The sequence below is a fragment of the Capra hircus genome, chromosome 16 (assembly GCF_001704415.2).
Source record: "Capra hircus breed San Clemente chromosome 16, ASM170441v1, whole genome shotgun sequence".
Taxonomy (NCBI): Eukaryota; Metazoa; Chordata; class Mammalia; order Artiodactyla; family Bovidae; genus Capra; species Capra hircus.
In genome coordinates, this window is record NC_030823.1 from 5,926,403 (window position 1) to 5,939,245 (window position 12,843).

General features: G+C 48.8%; 1 protein-coding gene across 2 annotated transcripts in view; it reads left to right on the forward strand.

The window, feature by feature from the left end:
- LOC102176524 (plasma membrane calcium-transporting ATPase 4) overlaps positions 1-12,843 on the forward strand; it is a 49,430-nt gene that overhangs the window by 22,446 nt on the left and 14,141 nt on the right. For both annotated transcript variants that reach the window (XM_018060141.1, XM_018060142.1), the window contains exons 8-15: positions 1,212-1,426; positions 1,766-2,008; positions 2,502-2,743; positions 3,658-3,889; positions 4,994-5,173; positions 5,861-5,948; positions 6,582-6,688; positions 12,509-12,700. In XM_018060141.1, the coding sequence (XP_017915630.1) occupies positions 1,212-1,426; positions 1,766-2,008; positions 2,502-2,743; positions 3,658-3,889; positions 4,994-5,173; positions 5,861-5,948; positions 6,582-6,688; positions 12,509-12,700 (1,499 nt within the window). The remainder of the gene's footprint in view (positions 1-1,211; positions 1,427-1,765; positions 2,009-2,501; positions 2,744-3,657; positions 3,890-4,993; positions 5,174-5,860; positions 5,949-6,581; positions 6,689-12,508; positions 12,701-12,843) is intronic.

Sequence of the window (12,843 nt, forward strand, 5' to 3'; positions counted from 1 at the left end):
CTAATCCCCACCTTATTCTTTAGGGAGAACAGGCCACTGAGGGCTGTCACTGGTCTCTGTGTACTTCCCACATCAAGCGAGGCCAAGGACCAGAAGGAAGCAAGGGAATGCACTACCCTGAGAGTGAAGGCCTTCCTAAAGCATGCACCCTCGCTCGATGCCTTGCTTGTCCTGACCCTGAATATGCCTTCACTGAAATAATCACCTCTAGCCTTGCTCTGATTTCCTTGACTCACTGGGCCCTTGGGAAAAGCAAAGATGCGAATCAGAAAGCAGAACTCTTCCCAGATATTGTGCCTCAGGTAGACACAGGTGCCCAAGTATTGATCCCCCAGCTGTCAGAGTAGCCAGGCAATAGGTACGGCAGCTGGAGCCCCCAGGCCAGCTGTTTGCTGACCCAGAGCTTGTTCTTCCATTGTAGGATGTATAGGGTGAGCAGCTGTCGCAGTTTGCTGGAGACCTTCTCAGTTCTGGCACTGAAAGTCCCACAGCCCAGGAAACTGCTCAGTCGCAGACAGGCCAGGGTGGTTGGTCCCCCTCTGGTGTGCCGTACCAACACCTCCCTGTGCCTTTGTCTCCTCGTGAAAGAGGATGATAGTAGTAACTTATCCCGCAGGGTTGTTGTGAGGATTCATGAGTTACTCCCTGGAAGTGCTTGCCTGGCCCATGGGGAGCACTGCCTGAACAGTTGCCATTGCTGTTGTCTTCTCTCTGTGCCAGGTCAGGAGACAGGCTGGGAGGCGCTCTTCTGAGGGTTAGTTATGTAGGAGTTGTGCTAACACCACAGGGCGTCGCTGCGAATACATTGTGAATTGCCTGGCGTTCTCAGTCTACTAGAGAAAAAGTCAATAAACTGCTAGGAAAGAGGTAACGGTAGTCATTACGTCATGATTTGTCGGAAGATAGTAGCTCTGAGATAGAATCTTAAAATGCTGCTTTTGGAAAACTGTACCAACCCCCTTATTTATAAATGAGGAAATAGGCTCAGAGAAGGGTCGAGACCAGTCCAAAGCCATGAGTCAAGTTGGTACAGCACCAAAACTAATACCCATGTCTTTAGAATGCAAAATCATGTCTTTCGCCTACACCGTAATGAACAAGGACCAGAGACTAGCTAGGGCCTTGGGGTATGACCAGATAGATATCCGTCTGCAGTTAGGGCCCTAGGAATGCCCTCAAGCCTGGGTTCACATGATTTGTTTCCTGGACAGGTCTGATCATGTCTGCAATTACAGTTCTCATCCTGATTCTCTACTTTGTGATCGACAACTTTGCGATCCAGCACAGACCATGGCTGGCCGAGTGTACCCCCATCTACGTCCAGTACTTTGTCAAGTTCTTCATCATTGGCGTCACGGTGCTGGTGGTGGCTGTGCCTGAGGGGCTGCCCTTGGCCGTCACCATCTCACTAGCCTATTCTGTAAAGGTGAGGCTGGGGTGAGGCTCTGCTCTTTGAGAACACATACCAGAGGGAGGGGCGCCAATCAGCTCTGCTGAAAGGACGGCCACTTTGTCTTCATAAACTCTGGGTGATGCCTTCCAGGCGGCACAAGCCGCTGGCACTTTGGAAGGACCACCTGGATCAGTTGCATCAACATTTACCTAACCCATAGCATCTTAAGAGGGTTTACAAAAATGGTATCTTGCATTTTTGTGTGGGAGCAGGAAATGAAATGCGGAGAGTTGCTGGCTAGAAAATGGCCCTTGACCTGTGTTTTGGAGAGCGCAGCTGGCCCTCTGCAGTCTCATCTATTCTCCTTTGTAGAAAATGATGAAAGACAATAATCTGGTGCGGCACTTGGACGCTTGTGAGACCATGGGCAACGCCACAGCCATCTGCTCGGACAAGACGGGCACGCTGACCATGAACCGCATGAGTGTGGTGCAGGCTTACATTGGAGACAAGCATTACCACCAGATCCCAAGCCCTGATGACCTTGTGCCCAAGGTCCTGGACCTCATTGTCAATGGCATTTCCATCAACAGTGCCTACACCTCTAAGATTCTGGTAAGCTCTTCTTTTGCCAGGACACTTAAAATGGGTAGTTGGAAGGAACCATTGATTTTTCTCCCATTTATTCTGCCTGAATTGCCATCCCAGTTCCCATTTCCCACTCCCCAGTGAACGTGTTTGGGGTGAGACTAGGGAATAATCCGTGGAAGGAGATTGGGAGATGGGGTGGGGGAGTGAGGCAGGTAGGAATCTGTGGCTGTGCAATCACTATGGAAAGGCAGTATCTCTAAAAAGAGGCCTCATGCTGATAGCAGAATTGAGCTTATCACGAGTAAATCACTTAGTTTCTGGAAGCTGAGAGAGAGTGTTAGAGGCACCAGCACCAGCCCCACAGCGTCTAAAAAGACCCCAGGTCCCGGGGCCTCTGGGGCCAGGTCACCACAGCCCGTGGCCCCCTGGGCCTGGGCACATGTGCAAAAGCCCCCTGAGGGAGCCCTCCCCTGGCCGGCCCCTCGCCCAGCCAGCCCACCGGTGCCCTTCTTTCCAGCCTCCAGAGAAGGAGGGCGGCCTGCCCCGGCAGGTGGGCAACAAGACCGAGTGTGCCCTGCTGGGCTTCGTCTCGGACCTGAAGCAGGATTACCACGCCGTGCGCAGCGAGGTGCCCGAGGAGAAGCTCTACAAGGTGTACACCTTCAACTCGGTGCGCAAGTCCATGAGCACAGTCATTGAGAAGCCGGGCGGCGGCTACCGCATGTACAGCAAGGGCGCCTCCGAGATCATCCTGCGCAAGTGAGCCCCCCAGCTTCTTCCCCCACGGTCCCCCCCTCAGGGAGGTCTGGGTGTCGGCCCCATGCTGAGCCACCCAGATAATAGCGGACCCCTTCCGGGTGGTAACATCATGACAAAATCTGAGCTTGGCTCTTAGGTACTTTGGATACTATACTTAGACTTCACAGCTCGAGGCAGATGCTGTCACTATCCCTGTTTTACAGATGAGGAAACAGAGGTGTGGTGAAGTTCAGTAACTTGCTAGAGGTGATGCAACTGACAGTGGTCCAGGCAGGGTTCAGACCTGGACAATCCATGCTTCCATTTCCTATTCTGAAGCGATGATACCCACTTATCTCACAGGGTTACTCTCATTAAATGATTCAGTGTATGAAAAATGCCTTGCACATAGTAAGCACTAGAAATGTTAGTTCTGTGTTCCTTTTCCTTTTCATTCTCAGTTCTGATCACAGGAAGTTGCATAATCAAAGTGGCTAGATGATCCATAGGGCGTTAAAGGTTGACCTATGTAGATTCAGGGCCAGTAGCTAAAACCCAGTGCCCCAGCATGGGTTTAGCGCCACCATGGGTGACACTCTGTCATTGCCCACACCCTCTGGCCTGAGTCCTCTAGAGACTGGGGATTGAGAAGGTCTCTCTACCACTGAGAAGCTCAAAAGAGTAGGCGACCCACGAATGGCTCTCAGTGTTGCGTTCCCAGAGGAGCAGGAGCAGGTGACAGGGGAGAGTGACGCGCTCTGTCCACCTACCAGCCACCCCACCCTGGGTACAGGGGCTCAGCTCTGGGTGATGAGTGGAGATTTACGGCCACACGGTAGTGTCTTTAGGAGTCATGCAGAGTGGTCGGTGTCTGTAACGTATGGAAGCACACGGCGGGAGACAGGGTGCTGTGTTCTGACTGTGTGCCTTCCCAGGTGCAATCGAATCCTGGACAAAAAGGGGGAGGCCATGCCATTCAAGAATAAGGACCGAGATGAGATGGTCCGCACCGTCATCGAGCCCATGGCCTGTGAGGGGCTGCGGACTCTGTGCATCGCTTACCGGGATTTCAATGATGGAGAGCCCCCGTGGGACAATGAGAGCGAGATCCTCACTGAGCTGACCTGTATCGCAGTGGTGGGCATCGAGGACCCTGTGCGCCCGGAGGTGAGGCTCTGACTGGGGAACAGGGCTGGGAAGCATGAAGGGGAGTCTTCCAGTGGCCACGGCCCCTACACTGGCCCGCTGTGACCTAATGAGCAACCATGCAGGACTCACGGGAACTGCGGGACCAGCTCCGTTTCCAGCTGTAGGAAACTTAGGCAAGTCACCTAACTGCTTCTCATTTGCCGGGATACATGTTTCTGTGCTTCCTGCTTCACAGAACTCCTGTAGCTTACTGAACTAATACAAAGTGGCAGTCCCACTTCCTGTGGTTCATGCCGTCTATGGGGTGAGAAGCATAGGTTTTACTGGGCTAATAACAGTTTGGCACTTAAGAATAGTGAGGAGATGGAATTAACTGAGACACCAACTTGGGCTCTAGTCACGTCCCTTCAATCAACACGTCTTGTCAGGCACCCGTAGAGTAGCTCCGCACTACTCTCAACTTTTGGAGGCATGACGGGGTGTCATGCAATTGGGAAACTTAAAAGAAGTGATGTGGTTGGAGTATGTGCCAGGGGCTGGAAGGTAGTTAAAACTTCTGTTGGAAAGGAAGGCAGTGGTAAAATCTCAAAAGGTCCAGCATGCCCTGCTGAGAGAGCTAGACTGTGAGTGAGAGAAGGAGCCTTGACGCCTGGCCCCCGAGGCAGAGCTCCCCTTCTGCTCGTGGGGCGTGCGTTCGTGCCAAGGCACTCAGTCGTGTCTGGCTCTGAGCCCCTGTGGACTGTAGCCCGCCAGGCTCCTCTGTCCATGGGATTCTCCAGGCAAGAGTATTGGAGTGGGCTGCCATGCCCTCCTCCAGGGAATCTTCCTGACCCAGGGATCAGACCTATGCCTCCTTCATTGGCAGGCGGGTTCTTTACCACTGGCGCCACCTGGGAAGCCCTCAACTCATGGTGCAATAAGGCAAATTCAAATGTGAGTTTCATGGGTAGGAGAGAAGTAAGGTGGCACCAAGCAATACAAAGCTGACCAGACTCGGCTTCGGCCGCGTGGTTCTACTTCCAGGGTGCCTCTCCTGTCCGCAGTGAGGGACAGCTGAGCAGAAGCTGATGGCCAGGCCTCGCCGCCCCCAGCTCTCCTCTCTGCTTGCTTCACTCTCCGCAGGTGCCAGACGCCATTGCCAAGTGCAAGCGAGCGGGCATCACTGTCAGGATGGTGACAGGGGACAACATCAACACAGCCCGTGCCATCGCCACCAAGTGTGGCATCGTGACACCTGGGGACGACTTCCTGTGCTTAGAAGGCAAAGAATTCAATCGCCTCATCCGAAACGAGAAGGGCGAGGTGAGCTTTAGGTGGTGGGAATCAGAGCCTCCTCCTTCATTAGGGGAAGGCTGATGCATGTGTAAGGCATCCGGGACAGGTGGGAGAAAGTAGATGGTTTTTAAATTAAAATCTATTCATAGTGAGACGTGCCTTTTGCCAAAGCTGCTCAGATGGTAAAATTGGGAACTTTTTCTTGTCACTGTATTCATTCACAAGCTACCTTGGAGACTCACTTTTCACATCTCCTCATTTTCTCCAATTGTGGGATGATTTTCCTGGATTTTCCTCTACCCTGCCCCTCCTGTGCCACTGCCCTGTGACTGGCAGGGGCTCGGGCTGGGGACAGGGTATGATCTGGGTGTGGGAAGGCCACAGCTTCTGGTCTAAGTAGAGATCGAAGTGAAGACCTCAGAGGCACTACTTCAGCCAGCAGCGAATGGTCCCACCTTCCGTCTCGGGTCTCAAAACTAGGGGGTTGGCTCCCAGGGAGGGAATCGGGAGGAAAAGGAGACAAGCAGGGCCTGAACGGTCAGCGTCCGTGAACCTGCCCTCGGAGCCGAGCTGGCTGCTTTGCCTCCGCTGGAGGCCAGGGTCACGCTCCTGGAGGGCCCTGGGACACGAGCTGCCCCGGGAGCTTGGCGCGTGTGGAGACTTTCCTGGCAGCTGCTCTGAGCTTGACTGATGCGGGTGTGTCTGCTGCTGCAGGTGGAGCAGGAGAAGCTGGACGAGATCTGGCCTAAGCTCCGAGTGCTGGCACGGTCTTCCCCCACTGACAAGCACACGCTGGTGAAAGGTGAGGTCGGCTCCTGAGCAGGTGCCTGGGATAGAGGAAGGCAGACCAGGGCGAGCACAGATACAGAACCAAAGCCAAGGCAACTCTCCGTCCTGAATAGTGAGGCCTAGGAGAACTTCCCAGCTCATGGGAAGAACATGCAGGTTAGCAAACATCTGACACCTGGTGAGTATAAGCTATATGATGAAGTCGTTTTTAAACATTATCATATCTTGTTTGTCGATAGTACTGGGAATTAGGCAATACAGGTTAAGCTCTTCCCATTCTGCAAAAAAGAAAGTTTGAGGCTGAGACGACACGTAACTTATCCGGATTGCCCAACTGGTAAATGAAAGTGTTATCGTTCAGCCTCTGGGTCTCTGCCTTCAAATCGTGCAGTGCTTTTTCAACTGCATAATAGCTGTCTTGATGTACCGGACAGGATATCTGATGAGGTCAGGCTTTCTTGGCTTAGATTGCTACCTGTGAGACAATTTACTGCCGTTTGGTGACGCTATGAAACCTCCAGCATAGGGAAAAAGAAGGACAGAGCGTAAAAAGGGAGGTAGTGACAGGGATTAGAGAGGAAGACCAGAAAAGCATCTTTTGTGGGAAAGCGGCCCCGCCCTCACTGTGGCGCGCCTGTCTCCCCAGGCATCATCGACAGCACTGTCGGGGACCAGCGACAGGTGGTGGCTGTCACCGGTGACGGCACCAATGACGGGCCGGCTCTGAAGAAAGCAGACGTCGGTTTTGCCATGGTAAGCAGCTCAGCGTAGCATCTCTCTCTGCCTGCAAGCTGCCTGCGCCAGAAGGAAGCCCAGACAGGCTCTGGTACCTTTCTGCTTCCTGGACCTTCATAGCCCGCTTTGTGCTCTTTTCTCTAACTCCGTCTCACCTGCCTGCCTGGCCAATAATAATAGATCTAATGAGGGACTCATGAAGTATGAAGACAGGGAAATCATGAGGTTTCATTACCCGGGAAAATAAGACAAACTGAAACTTACCCATGAATATGATCATATCGTCTGCCTAGGCACACTATAGAAAATTCACGTTCCATATGGAAAGTGTTTATTCTGTAGTTAGCACTGTTCATCACTCTGTTTGTGAGGCCAGGAGCATCAGAGTCACTTAGAAAGTTCATTTAAAATCACATATGTCAAGGTTCGACAGTCAGTTATCTTGATTGAGTAGCATCTGGGCCAGGTCCCAGAATGTATGTTGTTGTTCAGTTGCTAGGTTACGGACGACTCTTTGCGACCCCATGGAGTTTGCTCAAACTCTTGTCCATCGAATCAGTGATGCCATCCGACCATCTCATCCTCTGTCGTCCCCTTCTCCTCCTGCCCTCAGTCTTTCCCAGCATCACGGTCTTTTCCAATGAGTCAGCTCTTCACATCAGGTGGCCAAAGTATTGAAGCTTCACCTTCAGCATCAGCCCTTCCGATGAATATTCAGGGTTGATTTCCTTTAGGATGGATTTGTTTGATCTCCTTGCTGTCCAAGGGACTCTCAAGAGTCTTCTCCAACACTGCAATTTGAAAGCATTAATTCTTCGTAACTTAGCCTTCTTTATGGTCCAGTCTCACATCCATACATGACCAGTGGAAAAACCATAGCCTTGACTAGATGGACCTTTGTTGGCCAAGTAATGTCTCTGCATTTTAATATGCTGTCTAGGTTGGTCATAGCTTTTCTTTCAAGGAGCACACGTCTTTTAATATTGTGGCTACAGTCACCATCCACAATGATTTTGAAGCCCAAACAGAAATCTTTAGGTGTTTCTAAATAGGTACACTTGTTGATTCTAATGCTCAGGAACACTTAGAAGCCCTCAGATAGCAAAGTAGATTCTCCCATTCAAGTAGGTAATGATTGTAAGCTTCCCATACATTTTGAACTATTGGTGATTTTTAAGCAGTAGAAGGTGATTCAAGAAGAAATCTATCTTTAGGGTACTCTCTTTACCCAGAAAATAAAATTTAAAAGTTTTTATCCAAGGGAATTTCAAGAACATACAAAAATAGAATAGTTTATTGAATCCCCGTGTACCTGTTACCCAGAATAAATCTTGCTGGGTGGGCCAGTGTTGGCCCACACATACACATTTCCCCTTCTCCAGCTAGATTACTCCGAAACATTCCCAAGATGTTATATCATTTCACCCAGTGTGTGTCTCTGGAAGAGAACTATGTATCAATAAAATATATTTAAAAGAACCGTATGCCATTGTCTCACAGCAATATTGATTCCTTGCTGCTGCTGCTAAGTCACTTCAGTCGTGTCCGATTCTGTGCCACTCCATAGACGGCAGCCCACCAGGCTCCCCCGTCCCTGGGATTCTCCAGGCAAGAACACTGGAGGGGTTGCCATTTCCTTCTCCAGATTCCTTGCTATCATTAGCTATCTAGTCCGTGTTCACATTTCTCTTGATAAGATTTTTGTTTTTCTAAATTATTTGTCCAAATGGGAATCCAAACAAGATCCATACACTGTGGTTGGTTGATATATCTCTTAAATGTAAGAATCTATAATAGCAGTTCCTGAAGTGTGCTCTTCCACCTCCGCCTGGAAACCTACAGAAATGCAGATTTTTCAGGCCTCGCCCCAGATCTACCTAGTGAGAAACCTTGCAGTGGGGCCCAGCACTCTGTGTTTGAACAGGCCCTCTGGGTGATCCTCACGCACCCTAAAGTTTGAGAACCACTGACCCCACAGGACCTATGTGTCAGGGGTTCCCAAGACCACCCTTCACATTTGTGGATTCACTGGAAGGGCACAGGGGACGCGGCCTCCAGCTGTACTCACGGCTAAGATTTAACCCATTGGTGTACTAAGAATCTAGTAAGACAGAGTCACAGACAGGGTCTGGAATCCGCATGCAGGCTTGCTGTGATTGCTCCCTGCTCTGAGGGGGTTAAAAAGAGCACCTGCTTTCCCTAGCAACGAAAATGTAGCGATGCCGGTGATGCTTCTGCCCAGAGAGATGCATCAGAGACTTGGCACCCTAGAGGTCTATTAAGGTTGGCCATATAAGCACCATCAACCCTGCATATGCTAAGGTTCCAGACTCCTAGAAGGAAGCAGGTTTTCAATGGAAAATAAGGAAAATTAGTGCGTCACTAACTGATTTTCAGTTAATGTTGACTGAGCACATTCTGAGAGCCAAGTTACCAGATGCTAACCAAGTGCCAGCCTTGCACACAGACCTTTCACAAGATAGCAGTCTCAGCCATGCTGTGTTAATTCTTTTCTGCACAAGCCCTTGCATCTTTTTCCCTAGCTATTTAATTTTGAAGGAAACGGTTTGTTTTCCTATGTAGGATATACCACGTCATGGATTTTGTTGATTATATCCCTATGACCTTTAAAGTGCCCTTGTATTTCCTATAAAGTAGTATTTAGTTCTATGAGCAGTCAGATTCTACACCCCATCTTTCACTAAGGGCTGCAATATGACAGTGTTCTGATTTTCTTTCTTTATTAACTTGAATACTTCTATAAAAAGAAAATTACCTTCATCAACTCTTTGGCTCAGCTCCTATGTGAAAGATAAGTTAAATGCTTGATTTTTCTGCACTATTTACCAGTTCCCAAAGTAATGAGTTGATTTTGGGGGGATCCTCCAAAGTTGTCCAATGAACCTCATGTGAAGAGTTGACTCATTGGAAAAGACCCTGATGCTGGGAGGGATTGGGGGCAGGAGGAGAAGGGGATGACGGTGGATGAGATGGATGGATGGCATCACCGACTCGATGGACGTGAGTTTGAGTGCACTCTGGGAGGTGGTGATGGACAGGGAGGCCTGGTGTGCTGCAATTCATGGGGTCGCAGAGTCGGACACGACTGAGCTCCTGAACTGAACTGAACTGAAACTACTAAAAGTTAATTGTTTGTTTTTTAAATATCATTATGAGCTCATATTCTTTTGAATATATGTGGCATGTCCCCCCCATTGCCCATATTACCATCTTGATGCTCACACTGGCCCACCATTAGCCTCTCCGCTCTGCTGAGCACTGTGAGTGTGACCTCAGCTCTCTGTGGAGTAGCGCTCTTGGCCTCTTGCACGGTGAGATATTCTACACCCGTCGTGCATGTTTCCTGTCCTAGATCTAGAATCATCCACTTTTCAGAGGAGTTCTGCGTTGCTTTAGTGAGAAATGGCATTTAGAGAACACAATCTGAATGACAGGGTGTTCTTTACTTCTGAGTAAATTCTTGTTTCCAGAACTTTTCAGTGGACAAAGCTAGGAAATACCTCTTTTATATCGCTTTTTGGTTTTGTGTTTCTTTGTTTTAAAGGTAGAATGCTTCATGAATTCATATTGGCATTTCTGATTCAAATTTAGAATTCTAGAACTAACTTCCTAATTTTACTTGCCTGATTTTACATTGATCTAAGGGTATTAACATAATTATTATTGGCTTTATCCTAATATATATGGAATAGTCTCAAGAGAGCAATAATAATACAATTACTGTACTAAAAACAGGTAAAGATTTTTCTTACAGTTCTTTTTATCCTGTAGGTATGTCCTACTACAGATGTAGGATCAAAGTGCTGTGGTTTTCAAAAAGTCATCTAGAACTTTTCATTTTGTGTGGCTTGCTACCAGCTGGTTATACCGCTTCATGATATCATGTGTTGGGCTGGTTTCTTTTTTTCCATTTTTGAGATTGCTTATTTTACACTTAGTGTTGTTTTACGCCTATATGAAGTAGTTACATGATTCTCAACTGAAATATATGGAACAAGGTCTGTTTATAGAAGTCTCGCTTCCATCCCTGTCACCTCCAGCCTGTTGCCTCCTTCTTAATCCCTCAGATAGCATCTTTGATTTTTGGTTTATCCTTCTGTTTGCTCCTTTAAAAATACAATCAAATGTGTAGTATCTTTATATCTCGTTCTCTTACATAAGGGACACTTAGCTATATTCATCTGTATACACACTATATACTCTTTTTTTTTCCCACCTTGCTGTTTTTCATTTAACAACCTAACTTGGAGATTATTCCATAGTAGTACAATATAAAGACATCCTTTCTTTCTTTCCTTCTTCTTTCTCTTCTTTCTTTTAACAGTGCATAGTACAGAATTGTGTGGATATATTAGAGAATCTTTTGAAAGGGAAATTGAATTATATAGTATATCTAACAGATATTCATTTGTTGCAATCTGGATAGGAAAATAATACTACCAGGTAAACAGAACATATAATCTAATGGTACAGGTCAGATTCACAAACAAGCTTCTCTGTAGGTTTTAGGGGTTGTGAGACATGGCATAGAAGTACGGTCTGGGGATGTTAGGAACGGTTTTGTTTAGCAAGCAGGGCTTAATTAATTTACGAGGCGTTTAGGATAGATATCAGACACGACTGAGCAACTTTCACTTCATTAAGGATAGATAGGATTTAAATGGAAGGGGAAAGAGGATGCTCCAGGCTTGGACAAAGGGCGTAAGTGGAAGACTGAACTCTCGAAGTGAATGAGAGAATTCAGGGAGTCGTGAATAAATCAGTAGGCTTTGAGCAGAAAGCTTATATAAGAGCAGTTTGGAAAATGAACCACAGTTCACTTGTTGAAGGCTTTGACTACCAGATTGGAAAGTTTAGTGTTTCTCAAGCACTGCTTTCAACCACTGGTATGTCTATTTACAAACCTTGAGTGGCAAAGAGTCAGACACGACTGCGCATCTGAACTGAACTGAACTGAGCGGTTACCTGGAAATAGGATTTTGAATAAGGACAGGATATCTGAACCATGCTGCTGGACTGCTCCTTCTAGGAAAGAACGTAGAGTGACTTCAAGGTGTGAGGGACTAAAGGATTTAAAGTGGATATTTAATTTGGAAGGTAGAACAGAAAGGACTTTTCCCCTGTCTTCTAATTGCTCTCTAAGATGGAGAAGTAGACGGGACAGGAGACCGGAAAATCAAAGGCGACTGTGATTTCCAGCCTCAGTTCAGGAGTGCAGTGCTGGCACCATGGAATATCAAAGGCGACTGTGATTTCCAGCCTCAGTTCAGGAGTGGGTGCTGGCACCGTGGAATATCAAAGGCGACTGTGATTTCCAGCCTCAGTTCAGGAGTGCGGTGCTGGCACCATGGAATATCAAAGGCGACTGTGATTTCCAGCCTCAGTTCAGGAGTGCGGTGCTGGCAGGGGGGGGGGGGGGTGGATCAAGGCGACTGTGATTTTCAGCCTCAGTTCAGGAGTGCGGTGCTGGCACCGGGGAATGTCAAAGGCGACTGTGATTTCCAGCCTCAGTTCCGGAGTGCGGTGCTGGCACCGGGGAATGTCAAAGGCGACTGTGATTTCCAGCCTCAGTTCCGGAGTGCGGTGCTGGCACCGTGTCCCGCCCTTTTGCACGTGTGACAGCGGCACATTCCCCTTCCTTTCCTCTGGGAGAGACGACCAGAACACGCTGGTTTAGTCTGTGGAGCTCGTGTGGTTGCTGTGCCCTCTGGTGTTTGTGCCGAGTTCTGAAGCTTCTTGGAGTTGAGGAATGGGTTCCGAGTACAGATGAGCTCCTTTTCCGGTTCCTCACTGTTTTCCTCCCCCCTCTTACCTAAGGGTATTGCAGGCACAGACGTGGCAAAGGAGGCCTCCGACATCATCCTAACAGACGACAACTTCACCAGCATCGTGAAGGCGGTGATGTGGGGGCGGAACGTCTATGACAGCATCTCCAAGTTCCTGCAGTTCCAGCTCACCGTCAACGTGGTGGCCGTGATCGTGGCCTTCACTGGAGCCTGCATCACCCAGGTGGGATGAGCTGAGATGGGAGGGATGGGGCTGGGGCCAAGAAACAAGGGGTGTGACGTTACAGTGTGTCGGCTGAGGAGCAAGGCCTAGCGTTTCTGCAGGGGTGTTGGGGCAGGAGTTCGCTCTCCCGAGTCCATCTGCTC